The sequence below is a fragment of the Haliotis rufescens genome, unplaced genomic scaffold (assembly GCF_023055435.1).
Source record: "Haliotis rufescens isolate VD_foot unplaced genomic scaffold, xgHalRufe1.0.p SCAF_44, whole genome shotgun sequence".
In the NCBI taxonomy this organism is placed as follows: Eukaryota; Metazoa; Mollusca; class Gastropoda; order Lepetellida; family Haliotidae; genus Haliotis; species Haliotis rufescens.
In genome coordinates this window covers 2,068,569-2,085,000 of record NW_025964157.1, presented here as the reverse complement: position 1 = coordinate 2,085,000, position 16,432 = coordinate 2,068,569, and the positions used below count along the sequence as shown (strand labels likewise).

The window sequence follows — 16,432 nt, the reverse complement described above, 5'->3', positions numbered from 1 at the left end:
ACATCCTTACTTTGTCAGTGAAGCAGGGCGTGGTGTCATCCCACAGATGACATCCTTACCTTGTCAGTGTAGCAGGGCGTGGAGTCATCCCACAGATGACATCCTTACTTTGTCAGTGTAGCAGGGCGTGGAGTCATCCCACAGATGACAGCCTTAGCTTGTCAGTGTAGCAGGGCGTAGAGTCATCCAACAGATGACATCCTTACTTTGTCAGTGTAGCAGGGCGTGGTGTCATCCCACAGATGACATCCTTACCTTGTCAGTGTAGCAGGGCGTGGAGTCATCCCACAGATGACATCCTTACTTTGTCAGTGAAGCAGGGCGTGGTGTCATCCCACAGATGACAGCCTTAGCTTGTCAGTGTAGCAGGGCGTGGAGTCATCCCACAGATGACATCCTTACTTTGTCAGTGTAGCAGGGCGTGGTGTCATCCCACAGATGACATCCTTACCTTGTCAGTGTAGCAGGGCGTGGAGTCATCCCACAGATGACATCCTTACTTTGTCAGTGTAGCAGGGCGTGGTGTCATCCCACAGATGACATCCTTACTTTGTCAGTGTAGCAGGGCGTGGAGTCATCCCACAGATGACATCCTTACTTTGTCAGTGTAGCAGGGCGTGGTGTCATCCCACAGATGACATCCTTACTTTGTCAGTGTAGCAGGGCGTGGTGTCATCCCACAGATGACATCCTAACTTTGTCAGTGTAGCAGGGCGTAGAGTCATCCCACAGATGACATCCTAACTTTGTCAGTGTAGCAGGGCGTGGAGTCATCCCATAGATGACATCCTTACTTTGTCAGTGTATCAGGGCGTGGAGTCATCCCACAGATGACATCCTTACCTTGTCAGTGTAGCAGGGCGTGGAGTCATCCCACAAATGACATCATTACCTTGTCAGTGTAGCAGGGCGTGGAGTCATCCAACAGATGACATCCTTACTTTGTCAGTGTAGCAGGGCGTGGAGTCATCCCACAGATGACATCCTTACTTTGTCAGTGTAGCAGGGCGTGGTGTCATCCCACAGATGGCATCCTTACTTTGTCAGTGTAGCAGGGCGTGGTGTCATCCCACAGATGACATCAATACCTTGTCAGTGTAGCAGGGCGTGGTGTCATCCCACAGATGACATCCTTACCTTGTCAGTGTAGCAACAACATTCACACACCCTCTCAAATGAAAACACTTATTTCATCTTCAGCAAAAGCCATGATAGTTCACATAAAGTGTTATTGAATTTGAAATAGGAATGCAAAAATGAATCATATGTTCATAAAAAAACATGTTCCAGAAATATTTTACAAGCTATTTTGAAGTCATTCATATCTAGCATGCGTGAAACTTCGTGTGTCCGTGATAATGATGATATATAATATTCTGATATTAATCTCTATTAATCCGCTCATGTACTGTTACTGATCTCACCGGTGAGCCTCGGCTGTCGCGGAAGTGTATCATCACGACCTGGCATTGTACGTGTAGACAGGACTGTAGGTGTATTTATTCGCCTGGTTATCGTCAGCGATATTTCCTTATTGCCTTTAAACGGTAATAAGAATCTGTTCATTTCGTGAATTTTGCTCCAAAATATTCAGGAAAGTAATATAACATCACGGTATTTTAATATCAGGATATTTTATAAGTGACACGTTTTATGTGTTTAACTTTAACGTTTTAAGCGTAAGATTTGGGAAGTTTACTTTGGCCGTTGTGTGTAATTGTGCATGGCGTCTGTGTGCCACGGAGCTATGCCCCTGAGACCAGGGTTTCATTAAACAAGAATAAAGTAACAATTGAAAACGTGGTAAAACCTCACAGTTACTATCAGCTAAATGTATCAATAGACGACAATAAAAAGGATAAAAAAAACAATTTACACAGAAAATGATCACTGATTAATTAAATCAGAGCAAATGTACAAAGCTGATCAGTTAAGCCACTGTGTTAGCGTGATGAAACAAGACAAAACAAAATCATTTAAAAAAGCAGGATTCACCAATAGCCCCCGACTTCGACTGCAACATATTTCTAAGTAAACGAAACACTATTTTCTAAGAAAATCCACTTATCGAAATCAAGCATTGCACTGTACTTCTATAGAAACTGATACAGAAACTGTACCCCCAATTGGAAAAGTAAAAAAAAAAGATAAATAGCTGTACCTTTTCAGAAAATCTAAATATTAAAAACAAATTTCTATTGGTATAGAAACTGCAACCACAATATGGAAATCCATGAAGTAGATTTCAAGTTACAGGTCGCACAACATGAAAAACATCATATTTTTTTCAGAAAATACAAAATGGGTGAATAACCTCGTCTGGGTTAAATAGCGGAAAATAAACACAGAGGGACTATACCTAAAAAAAAGTCTCTGACAATAAAATAGACGAAAAAAGCCTGAGCAGCAAACTAGTCTTTTAGATAAAAGACTCGGTCACTTTTGACTGGGCAAGGAAATCCTAAACTTCGCAATAATATAAGGTACTTGAGCTGAGGTGTATCTAGACTCACTATCATTAAAAAGGGTACATGACCAAAAGAGTAACTTAACTCCAAATAGTAAAAAGGTACTTGCCCTAAACTAGACAATCGCTGGAAAGTTGGTTGTCCAAAGATTACTAGAAAACGGGGTCCGAATTATAAAAGGCTAGCCAATAAGGTTTCGCTCAATACCACACGAGCAAGTCAGTAACACATAGAAAACTGTCCCTTTACCACTTACTAACGAAACCTAAGTTTCGACCAGACCAAACCAGTAGCAAGACCCGGCCTAGTGATACCTGGGGCTGCATTCGTTACCAACTCGTGGTATTCCGGGACAAGCCGAATAGCGACTCGTGCCCCTCTCGTGGCCATTTTTGCGACTAGGTTCCGTCTTAGCGCAAACGGGCATACCTAAAACAATTGTCAACTCGTTGCGTAATGGTTCACATATATTTCCCCATATAATATATATTTTGCTGATGCAATTTAAAGGACATCGGGACGTGCGGAATTATACAGTATGATTGAACACATTTAACTGTGTCTTGGGTATATTTTTAGATGCAAGACATATGTAAAATCAAACATTATTTCTGAGGGATTATTTGACAAAGAACTCGAAATCATACGCGCATTCTGATTGGCTTGTCGTATTTTCGCACATAACATTCATCGAGAGGGGGACGAGTCTTCTTGCAGGTTACGGAAAGGGGCGAGTGGTGACGAATGCTGGGGCTGAAGTTTTATACGAGACGCACGGACCTCGGAGAAAGCAACCTCTCTGGGTCAGCAGAGGGAATGGCGAGCACAACATTGTGTTTTCAATCATAGGGAAAACCCGAATGGCAGACTAACTACTGAACCAATATGGGAGATGTTGATACCAAAATAAAGCGCTGAACATGAGCTATCCAACGGTCCAAACGTTTACAAATACCCAAACATTTACAAATACATATGTACAATTATTGAGGTGGCAAAAATGACCATTAATACAAGAGAAATACTAGACAATCCCGCTACCGCGCGAAAATCAATGTTACAAAAACATTTTCCAAACATGAATATTAATTCATGACACCCTAACGCCAATCAGCTTGTCTCGAACAACTGATTATTCGATATAGATGTATATGTTGACGAAGTACCACTGTATTTAAATAGCCAACGAAATCGTATTTCACACAATTTAATCATAACGAATTCGATTTTATTCTCCGAAATATTATTAATATTAATGACTTTATAAATACCGAGTTTGGGCGTAACACAGAGTCTTTAATGACACTGGATCCGTGTTACGCCCTAAATATGTATTTATAAAGTCATTTATATAAGTAATATTGCTTGGATAAAAATCGGTCCTAAAACTTATACCAATAAAACTATTTTGCATTCCTCAAAGTGATACGCTGGATTTATAACGAAACAGGATTGTGATTTTGGTATTGATTCGTTCGCTTCTATGCATTTGTGAAATATTGTCTTTCTTATCGCATTACTTTATTCCCTCTGGAATTGAATTCAGCTTTGATCAGTACGATGTATGTTTGAGTGTAGGATGTATGTTTGAGTGTATGATGTATGTTTGAGTGTTTCATGCATGTTTGAGTGTATGATGTATGTTTGAGTGTATGATGTATGTTTGAGTGTATGATGAATGTTTGAGTGTATGATGAATGTTTGAGTGTATGATGAATGTTTGAGTGTATGATGTATGTTTGAGTGTATGATTAATGTTTGAGTGTATGATGTATGTTTGAGTGTATGATGTATGTTTGAGTGTTTCATGCATGTTTGAGTGTACGATGTATGTTTGAGTGTATGATGTATGTTTGAGTGTATGATGTATGTTTGGGTGTATGATGTATGTTTGAGTGTACGATGTATGTTTGAGTGTATGATGTATGTTTGAGTGTATGATGTCATTTATATAATTAATATTGCTGGGACCAATAAACTATTTTACGACGTTTCAGAGCTACTTCTTGCTCATTCAACTTTGAGTATTCATTCATTCATTCATTTGCACGTTTATGTACTAGTATTTGTCTGAATATAGTGTTTCGTAAACCAACGATGGCTCGATTACAGTATATTAATATATTAATTGGTATCCGTTATTTAATGTATGATTTGTATTGGACTCTCTCTCTCTCTCTCTCTCTCTCTCTCTCTCTCTCTCTCTCAATTTTGGTTGATAAGTATTTGACATTGTTGAACTGAGTTGAATGTGGTATTTTTATTCATGGTTGGAACTTATATTGAGTCCTTTCCGTGCATGAAAGACATTTTCCTTTCAGACCCGAATCATCGAAACAATCTGTCACGTGGGGTCGTTATGGCGAGGGTGACACGGTATAACGGTAACTCCGTCACATCAGTTTGTAAATACATATCTCTTACGGGCCTAAGAAAACGAGGTTCGATTTAAATACTCTGCTCAAAGCTCGTTCTAAATGAGCATCTTCTCATTGATTTGGGCGCATGTTCACAGACGCCGTTTGTTGTATCAGATATTATGTTGGACATGCTCGTCTACCATATATAACGACTGTGCTATTAAGGAACAACGGCAAAGAGAGCAAAGACAAATGTACATGTACATTGTATTCTTCAATCCTTTGACTCGCCGAGCGCTATATATATCAATTATGGTTGTCGCGTTCCTAGGCAACAGGTACCACACGGCAGCCACACTAAATTGACTTCCTGTATTCCAATCTTGACCATACGTTGTAACAGTGCGGAGTAGTCGAGGTTGTTACTGTCGGTGAAAATATTATTCTCATTGAGAGCTGTGTTAATCGATGATCCGTACAACGACTATGCAGAACGATGTCGACGGTTGTTCAAACTTGCATAAACCCGTCTACAGCGTTTGTTCACGATACGGAATTATGTGAGTGAATAAGGTTTTACGCCGCTTTCAGAATCACGATTCTTTTAAACAGTAAACATAATACTGGGATTAATTGGGGCTGATCAATTGGCCAAATTGGCGTGTACATTGATAATTCTATATTCTATAACAAAACACGCCTAAAATGACTGGATTCCATTTTCAAATCATGTTTCAGATTCGTTCTCGACATGCCCTGCTTTTTGAGCTGTGTGACGTGTGGATATTTAATTCAAGAACCATGTCTTGTCTTCTGTTACTGTTTGCACACACTGTCTCGCTATATTAAATTATTAGGTTCACAGCGCGACTGATGAGGCACACAACTAGCATTAATATTTGTCCTTGGCAGAAGGTAAACAATGTGTCGCCAGTATGATATATAAATCTTAACGACTCGGATGTTCCTAAACTATTTGGTGTTGATGCCGTTGATGCCGTTGATGCGTTATTTGAAACGGAACAGCACTAACTTATTAATAAATGATTACTAGTATATGTGGGAACGAATGTATAAATAAAAGAGTAAAAGGGTGATTAAATGTGGAACGAATGAGTAAATGTTGAACGAGGGAACGAATGAGTAAATGTTGAACGAGGGAACGAATGAGTAAATGTTGAACGAGGGAACGAATGAGGAAATGTTGAACGAGGGAACGAATGAGTAAATCGTTGAACGAGGGAACGAATGAGTAAATGTTGAACGAGGGAACGAATGAGTAAATCGTTGAACGAGGGAACGAATGAGGAAATGTTGAACGAGGGAACGAATGAGTAAATGTTGAACGAGGGAACGAATGAGTAAATGTTGAATGAGGGAACGAATGAGTAAATCGTTGAACGAGGGAACGAATGAGTAAATGTTGAATGAGGGAACGAATGAGTAAATCGTTGAACGAGGGAACGAATGAGTAAATCGTTGAACGAGGGAACGAATGAGTAAATGTTGAACGAGGGAACGAATGAGGAAATGTTGAACGAGGGAACGAATGAGGAAATGTTGAACGAGGGAACGAATGAGGAAATGTTGAATGAGGGAACGAATGAGTAAATCGTTGAACGAGGGAACGAATGAGTAAATGTTGAACGAGGGAACGAATGAGTAAATGTTGAACGAGGGAACGAATGAGGAAATGTTGAACGAGGGAACGAATGAGGAAATGTTGAATGAGGGAACGAATGAGTAAATCGTTGAACGAGGGAACGAATGAGTAAATCGTTGAACGAGGGAACGAATGAGTAAATGTTGAACGAGGGAACGAATGAGGAAATGTTGAACGAGGGAACGAATGAGGAAATGTTGAACGAGGGAACGAATGAGGAAATGTTGAATGAGGGAACGAATGAGTAAATCGTTGAACGAGGGAACGAATGAGTAAATGTTGAACGAGGGAACGAATGAGGAAATGTTGAACGAGGGAACGAATGAGGAAATGTTGAATGAGGGAACGAATGAGGAAATGTTGAACGAGGGAACGAATGAGTAAATGTTGAACGAGGGAACGAATGAGTGAATGGTTGAATGAGGGAACGAATGAGGAAATGTTGAATGAGGGAACGAATGAGGAAATGTTGAACGAGGGAACGAATGAGTAAATGTTGAACGAGGGAACGAATGAGTGAATGGTTGAATGAGGGAACGAATGAGGAAATGTTGAATGAGGGAACGAATGAGGAAATGTTGAATGAGGGAACGAATGAGGAAATGTTGAACGAGGGAACGAATGAGTAAATGTTGAACGAGGGAACGAATGAGTAAATGTTGAATGAGGGAACGAATGAGGAAATGTTGAATGAGGGAACGAATGAGGAAATGTTGAACGAGGGAACGAATGAGTAAATGTTGAACGAGGGAACGAATGAGTAAATGTTGAACGAGGGAACGAATGAGGAAATGTTGAACGAGGGAACGAATGAGGAAATGTTGAACGAGGGAACGAATGACTAAATGTTGAACGAGGGAACGAATGAGTAAATGTTGAATGAGGGAACGAATGAGTAAATGTTGAACGAGGGAACGAATGAGTGAATGGTTGAATGAGGGAACGAATGAGGAAATGTTGAATGAGGGAACGAATGAGGAAATGTTGAACGAGGGAACGAATGAGTAAATGTTGAACGAGGGAACGAATGAGTGAATGGTTGAATGAGGGAACGAATGAGGAAATGTTGAATGAGGGAACGAATGAGTAAATGGTTGAATGAGGGAACGAATGAGGAAATGTTGAATGAGGGAACGAATGACTAAATGGTTGAATGAGGGAACGAATGACTAAATGGTTGAATGAGGGAACGAATGACTAAATGGTTGAATGAGGGAATGAATGAGTAAATGAAAGTGGATAAAGGATTCAATGAGGGAACGAATGAGTAAATGGTTGAATGGGGGAACGAATGAGTAAATGAAAGCGAATAAAGGATTCAATGAGGGAACGAATGAGTAAATGGTTGAATGGGGGAACGAATGAGTAAATGAAAGCGAATAAAGGATTCAATGAGGGAACGAATGACTAAATGGTTGAATGGGGGAACGAATGAGTAAATGAAATCAAATACAGGATTCAATGAGGGAACGAATGACTAAATTGTTGAATGAGGGAACGAATGACTAAATGAGGGAACGAATGACGAAATGGTTGAATGAGGGAACGATTCAGTAAATGACAATGAATAAATGATTGAATGAAAGAAACAATGTGAAGGCATTAATGAGAATTAAATAATTATAGAAAGGCATAGAGGAAAAGAAAGAACGAATTAATAGATAAAAGGATTATTCCACTTATATAATATCAAATGTCAACCAACTGTCAACAGTCATCGGTTCACACCCTGTCGTCCTAACACCCGCAATAATAAGCTTAAATAATTCCTCGATTCGATCTGACAGTGCCACCGACAGGTTTTTGGCCGGTAGACCCTCCCAGAGCTACGTTCTTACGTAGGTAAATGTAGATCAGTCGCCACCCAGGGGGAGTATACCGGGGGGGGGGGGGGGGGGGGCATCGACCCCCTTTCATAACGCGGTACACAAGTGATGAGTCAGTGCAAGGTCACCGACAAGTAGGGCTTCTTCACAAAGTCGTGTATACATTTGCGTATTTGAGATCGTGTTGGGTGTCAGTCTCTAAAGCCATGTAGTACGCAACCTATAGATGTATGGGTTCCTGTGCTATTGGAAAAGTATTCAATCACATATGACGTTCTGGTTAATATGGGAGCATAGCCCAAAGCAACCCTAGCAAGTATTTTAATTTTTTAATCTATCATTGAATTTGAGATGTATGGATCCAGGACACACGAAACTAGGATGGATTGTGCACGGGTTGATGTTCCCAAAGACAATGACTCACGCGAGCCAATTCCATCGTTTGTAGTTTAATAATGATCACAGCATTGGACTTTACGAGGCACCTCGTGGCTTCCCATGAAAGTTACCATTGGACAGGCTGATAACGTTAACAGACCACTCGATGCTATCAATCAATCAATCAATGTTTTATTCCAACAAACCACCATAGGTGGTACAGGAACAATACAAATAAAGTTATAACATAAACAATAAATTGTAGTGATCACTTGGTAAGTTGTAGATTATAGTGTTGTACTCATCTTCTGACAGCATTATTAATAATTCTTATAAATCTGGAGATATTTTTCACGATTAAGCAATTATTTGAGGTAGACAAAACCTTGAGCTTTGCGAGATTCGGCCATTTACAAAGATAAATTGGAATATAATGTGATCACATGGTATCAAAAAAGGAGCATTTAAATAAATAATGAAACTCGTCGGCTATCGCCGGTGAGCTACATAGGTTACAATTTCTATTGGTTCTGGGTATATTTATCTCTACAGGTAAATAATGATTCGATGTCCGAAATGACATAATAGGTCGAGAGAAATAATCAGGTAACAGGAGGTATTTTTCAAACGACGGTAAATCTTTGAACAATTTATAGTAATTACCTTTTGAACTTTTATCTATATCATCCCTCCATTGTTGTATAAAATTATCTTTAAGTACTGTTTCTACCATAGAGACAAGCCACTATTTACAAACGCAACCAGGATTATCAAATACATATGTCAAGCCACAACTGTTTAAAATACTTTTTATGTGAGATATCCATACGTTACTATTACTAATATTGAGGGTGTGATCTAATTTGAACAGTTTAATGATGCGTGATGACAACTTTAAAGGAGAAGATATGGTTTCTAAGTTATACCAAAATGAAATCATTCTTTTAGCAATTGTAATGTTTACAGGAAAACGTCCAAGTTCACCGTAAACCATAAAGTTAGGAGTTGATGATCGCAACCCAGTAGCAAACTTTAGAAATTTAAGGTGAAATTTTTCAATGTTTATAACATTTTCACAACCCCATATTTCACATCCATACAAGGCTATAGGTAGTATTAAGATATCAAACAATTGGATTACAGTATCAAGTGCTAGATTGAGGTTTCTTGATTTTTTCAGGAGTGCAAATCAATATAGTGTGTCCACACACTAAACAGTATCGAAGCGGGTACCTTGAGAGCGGACGTTCACTGTATTGCCAACATTGTATTTCACAGGATGCAGACCCCTCATTAACACACAAAGGGCGCTATGCAATCGTTGTTCATCTATACCTTCGCATGCATGCTGCACCCGTTCTGAGAATGTATTCTTACAAATCACACATTCTAAATTAATAAGATGCTACGCACAGTCCATATAAATGATTAAGATGTCGTATTAAATTCTGTAATTGTATCTATGTTACCCATGTTGCCGTTGGTTACGGAATCGCTTTGAAAATGAATTTGTATTTGTTTATTTGCTTTACAGATTAAGGGTAAAACAAACAAAATTCCTATTTAGATAACAAATAAGGGCAATTTATCTGTGTTTATATAGAGACGGTTGATCAACATGTTTGAATGATAATACCGGTTCTCGTGTAATATTTTCATAAGATTTGAGTTTTTGCAGATTTAATGTTTAAATCCAACGGCGACCACAACAAAACATTTCATTCCAGTCAAAATAGGGGCGAATGTCGTCACAACAACGTCGCGCCGCTGTTGGTTTATTGGTGGTAATCCCCACAATTACAATCATGTCCCCGTTATAGCCCCTTCGTAAAGTTCATTGGCCACTGTATAGAGAGGTGGCGTTCATGCGTAATCCCCCATTGAGTGGGCCTCATGCTTCGTCAAACAAAGACGGCCGATGTGTCAGCGAGCAGTTACCAGGAGTTTCACACAGGTCAACACGGTCTTGCAGAGAGCCACAACATCAGATAATGAACGTATTTTATTATCCACACGACGGTCTGTGAGTGTAGCAGACGACCATGTTTCAGACCGCGCACGCGCCGAACGACTTCAAAGCAGACGACATGATTTTGGACGGCAGCAGACGGCATTCTTACCTGGAGGTTGCAACCGAGGGTGTCGTGCGGAACTAGCAACAAACATCATATTTGTTGTTAACAGTGAGAGCTTATACAAGAAGTGTTAACAACTGTTGTGTGCTAGTGACATCCCATCATCGGGGTTGTGATTGTATACATGTGCCGTTGATATATACACCACCGGTGAATGCTGTGATGAGGATTTGACACTGGACAACAAGCTGGTCACTCCGAACATTGAGATGAAGCGAAGATCAGAGAGCACATCAGATTTACAAGAAGGTGAGCACTGAATTAATATCTTGTTCATTATTTAGAATGTGTACGTTGTAATTAAACAATGCTAAATACTATGACTGTACTATTGGGTGCAGGCTAAAACGGCACCTCAGCAAAACGGCACCGCATTTGGCGAAAACGGCTACTGTGTGTCGGGCGAAAACGGCAGCTCTATTTTTAATAATGATTAACCTATTAATCCAAATGCTCAGTACAAAAACACAGAGTTATTTCAAAGAGTGTGATACTAAATACAGTTTAAGTTTACACTGAGGACATGTATCGATCTGCTATGTTCAAAATGGACGTTTTTTCATGTGTGTACAAACATGAAGAGACGTTGTAAATTAGCACCGAAGCGTGAAGTTTGCACTTTCAGCGGGGTCAGAAAGTGCTTTGGATAAATGGTATAACCATTATGAAAACAGATGATCAGCCTTAATACCTGAAACGCAAACGATTTATCAATTAAATTTTTAAACCAAAATCCTGTTATTCATTAATAAACCACATTTATATGTCATAGTAGCTGGTACGGATGAACGGACATACCGATAATAAATCAGTGGTATCGCACACTCTCGTGATGGTGTCACGCATAATTAATTCTGAACATGAAGCTTTTTGTTCTGCCGCAATTGTCGCCCCAAGGGCATTTGTATGTGGACCTTATGGTAATTTGGGGTCGAAACGCATAAGGTGTCGAATCGTCTGGCATTCGTATATGTGATTGTAACAGGTGATACTTGCTACTGCTATGTGTAAAAGAAGAAAATTTCAACTTGCATTGTAAATAGTGCACTTCTGACCCATTAGTAATTGTTATTCTTCCTTATAGGATTTAACCACATGTTTATAGAAATCTAAATATATTTAGTTTTAATGCTATTCTTCCTTAAAGGATTCCCCAACAGTTACAAAAGATATTAACAATGGGACATCTTCAAATAAGTACTTATAAAATAGTTCTGTTACCACACGTTCGTATATATTTTGCATTTGTATCTCACTAAACGATGCTAGTATAATCTCTTTACATAAAACTGAGTTATTTTTGATCTCTCGTGTCTCATAGGCCAACTGGCCGGGTGGTATATTTTATAAAAAGTTATGTACTTTTAATGTATGTTTTTTATACTGCGTGACACGCAAATAAAATATTATCTTATCTTATGTTATCTTATCAAACGTACAAAAGCTACCCGGACATTTCTCAGCCTTGTACGAGTCGTGGAATTAAAACGTACACTATGTCTGGTTTCTTGTATAGGTTCTTGTTCTGACGCCATGGAGGGCAGATTGCATAAACACGCTGCAACAAAGACTTGTATATTTCACTCATAGTGTGAAACCTATTATATCAGTTGGAATTGTGACAGCTCCGTTGATATTAATCTGACATGAAAGCAGGATTGTATAGGCTTTGCTAATGTGACTCACACCTATTGCAGGTTTCTTTGACAAATGTCTGACCATGTTTTCTCCCAGGGACGCATGGCCTGCATGACTCAGGTACTTGTGTAGGTATCGCATTCCCTTCACGCGTGACGTGTAATACCTTCCACACACTAGTCTCGTACATGTATGTCAGTACCCTATTATATAAGTACACATAGCTTCCACGTTCTGCATGCTCAGAGCTCCAGATAAGCTGCGTATCTGCGTGAAATACGCATCAGAAATGCAGAAATACGCAGTAAAATATAATCCAAGCGTATCAAATACGCAACGTACATTACAGATACGCTACAAAAATAAAACTTGTGCGTATCATCAAAATATTGTGAAGTAAACCTGCGTATTCGATTAGCAAATCAGCAACTTATTTTGAAATTATAAACGGGCATTCCGTCAACCTTGCCAAACTCCACGATGACAGTCACATCATGATCATTTGCCATTACACTTTCTTGTGGAAGTATCGTGGTATTTTTGAGTCCTATAAAGCTCTCGAACCCACACGACACCAGTTTGCAGGGACTAGATGAATAGTTTTTAAATATATAACTTAAATACCCACATGTGTAAAACCTAGTGGGTAACAGATATTTGAATACGCAGACAGAATTACTGATACCCAATGATTTTAAAATGCATGGGTAAAATACCCACAACACCAAAAGCTTATCTGGAGCTCTGAATGCTATTAAACTATTTGAGGGTACAGTCGGTGAGTTGGGTTTTGAAAAGTAGTTCAGTTGTACCAGGTGTCTGCTTGATGTGGGGAGAAGGCCCGAAGTAAGTCAGGTCTTAGACGTTTACCTACCACTTAGATGAAACAAGCACCGATGTGGTGCTGACAAACCTAGAAACGAAACAGGACGAATCTGGGATTCGAACCCACTTAGGATTCTGGTCGGCCAAGGGACGTAACTCTGTTTGAGGTTACTTATTCAGCAGCCCTTTGATTTTGTGTGATAAATGTCGTATACTATTCAATAACGATTCCCCTTAATGGGTTAAAGTAAAACTGGTGCATATGAATGGCTGTCGAACTAATGAATTTTTCACGTATTGACTGATGCTATCTGCATGTACTACAATTTTGTGAAACACGCTGGTCGTAGCATCGCCTTATTGAAACTGATGAACGCTACACGCGTGACATAACGGTGAAGCTGTGTGTGTGTGTGTGTGTGTGTGGGGGGGGGGGTTCAGAGTGATCTGAATCTTGATTGGTGACACACATGATCAGGCCGCCCAAATGACACCAACATTGTCGAAATCATCATAAAATTTCATTGGCACAAACGGAGCCATAAACACTCTATTATTAATCGCCGCCTGTCTGTCATACAGACGCTTGACCAAATATATCCAACACAGCCCATGTAATGTTTGGCAAGTCTATATTACTGCAGTATAACTATAATTTAAAAACTTTTTTTTCTGTAAAATATTTTCATTTCAGAGACTAGATGCTAGTATAATCGCTACCCAAAACCTGTGAAACTATCGAGTGTCAACTTTCAATATTATCGGCCTTTTTCATTTAATATGTTAATAAAATTGAAGTTGTGTCCCTGGGCACGCAGCGAGGACTGTGTCGGACTCATTGGAAATTGATGACAATACGACGCCAAACTATCCGTGTTGTCACGTGAACCCAACACTCGGAGTGCGTGATATTGTACATCTGTCAAACGTGATTTAATGGTGTTGTTCGCACCAAGTTATTGACATTGATTTTCAGCGTCTAGCATGAAAACATATTAAATGTCTAAATGATAGATAGAGCTAACGTGTGATTGTAGAAAGTAGCCTTGATGTTGGACAACAACGTATCAATCACGAATTAGTACATTTTTTTCTGAAATGAAAAAAATATTTGTTAACACATTTTTCAGTCAGGGTAAAAGCGGCTTAAACCATACTCACTCAACGAGGCGACGATTGTATCGGTGGTCTAAGCTTAGTTGTCTGTATGCTTCCCGTATTCCTCTTCTGCTGTGTGGCTAGCTAGATGTAATACGACCTACGGAACTATGTGCAGTTCATCTACATTACGTTAACAGTACTTGTTAATTTTACTACCTTAGAATAGAGCTGATGATAATAAATATGTGATAGTACTGGTGACTGATGCAAAAGATATTAGATTACGTTTTGCTTTCTTATTTCGGAAGGTAATGAAGTCTTGGTGGATTGCTCATATCAATTCAGGATAACATATAAATAAGCAGGTTCTCTCAAATAAGGCTATGGTAAACAACCATTAATGATCAGCTTCGAACGTTAGCATGGTTGACTACATTGCTATATGTAAAGTAATAACATGTGAAGTTTTTTGCATTGCAAAGGAAAGCATTCATTTGTTATTTCGTCATTACATTTTTCATTTCATTGCAATCTCAATTTTTATAAGATCCGAATGTCAATTAATGGGGAGGTCTTACTGCGATTCAATAGAACAAATTCACTCATCGCTACAATAACCATGTAATATGCGCGTTATTAATACATTTTAATAACCAACGTTCGTGTATGAACTCGATGTCGCGTACACTTTGTGATTCATTTAACATGTCAGTGGAGTGACAGAGCGAACTAGTCGTGCTAAGTGTATACCGTTGTATACCGAAATATGCCATTTAAAAACAGGTAGCCACAGTGAATTCTTTGTGTGGCAACTTGACAAATGACAACAGTACAATATCGGAAAATACCATGATCAGTTTATTAATTAACATGAGCAGGTATTAGCAGTTAGCAAGGGCGATGTTCAGAATTCGTGGGTTCAAATCCCATGTCGCCCCGATTATGCTTTTAGGTTTATCAGCACCATACCCGTGCTTGTGGGTTTCACCAAAGTGGTAAATGTTTGAGATCTGCATCACTTCGTGTTTTCCCCCTACACATGCCGTGATATAACTTAAATAAGTTCAATTCGGCGAAAAACCCAACTCACGACTTGTTTGAAAAATAACAGAAAGTACAAACGTTCACCACACACATGCATTGCTAATTGCAATTTATGATATAATTCCGGGATAAAATACGTCCTCGGTGTTCCATGAGTCGACTAAAGTGGGTATTGGGTGATCACAATGCTGTCGATCGCTGCTCATGCCATCAACCACTGGTTTACTTGATCCAGACTCGATTACCTACAATGATGTGTCTATTTAAAGGAGCGGCGTATTCTAGTGGTTAAAGCGTTCGCTCGTCACGCAGAGGTCCCAGGTTCGATTCCCCACATGGGTACAATGTGTGAAGCCCATTTCTGGTGTTCCCCGCCGTGATGTTGCTGGATTATTGCTAAAAGCGGCGTAAAGCCATACTCACTCACTATTTAATGGTCCCTGTATTAACGTAATGTTCACCGAAGCGGCAACAGCTCTCGCAAAGTCGCTCTTGTCAGTGAATGTGTTCTGATGACTATCAAGGGACTGACTGTAACAACAACAAGGGGTTATGTTGACATTGCACAGTGCGCAGTGCACAGTGACATGCGGTGTGAGACGTGCACCTGACCAGCCACTGCACCTTTCATTCAGGTATGCAGACACCTCTTCCCCGTCACACACTAACCATGTCCCCCGCGTTCTCATTGTTCACATGCTTAGCCCCTCACGAAGCAGACATTTAAGGTTGGGTAGGGGCTTGCCGCATGTTGTGGCCATAATTGGGACCTGCTATTAACACATACATACAATTACGGTCATGTAAAAATTCACGCAGCTCCATGCTAATGGGAGTAATGGTAGAAATCAGCTTTTCCTCAACGTAATGACGTATGTTTGAGCGGACACAGAATGTTTTAAGTGTGATGTATGTTGCAATGGTATGTATGACATGCGCACGTCTGGGCTGTCTTCCAGATCCTGGAGAATTCATTAAACAATGACTTCGACTC

At 39.6% G+C, this 16,432-nt stretch overlaps 2 protein-coding genes across 4 annotated transcripts in view; one reads left to right on the top strand and one right to left on the bottom strand.

Moving 5' to 3' along the window:
* LOC124136057 (myogenesis-regulating glycosidase-like) overlaps positions 1–16,432 on the bottom strand; it is a 126,737-nt gene that overhangs the window by 82,655 nt on the left and 27,650 nt on the right. The window contains exon 1 of one of the 3 annotated variants that reach the window (XM_046501826.2): positions 14,455–14,571. The exons of the other annotated variants lie outside the window; for them this stretch is intronic. The gene's annotated coding sequence lies outside the window, so the exon portion shown is untranslated. Of the gene's footprint in view, positions 1–14,454; positions 14,572–16,432 lie in introns of those variants that run through there. 3 annotated transcript variants of the gene reach the window in all.
* LOC124136058 overlaps positions 10,576–16,432 on the top strand; it is a 28,161-nt gene continuing 22,304 nt past the window's right edge. The window contains exon 1 of the mRNA XM_046501829.2: positions 10,576–11,079. Coding sequence (XP_046357785.1) covers positions 11,040–11,079 — 40 coding nt within the window. The 5' untranslated portion in view covers positions 10,576–11,039. The remainder of the gene's footprint in view (positions 11,080–16,432) is intronic.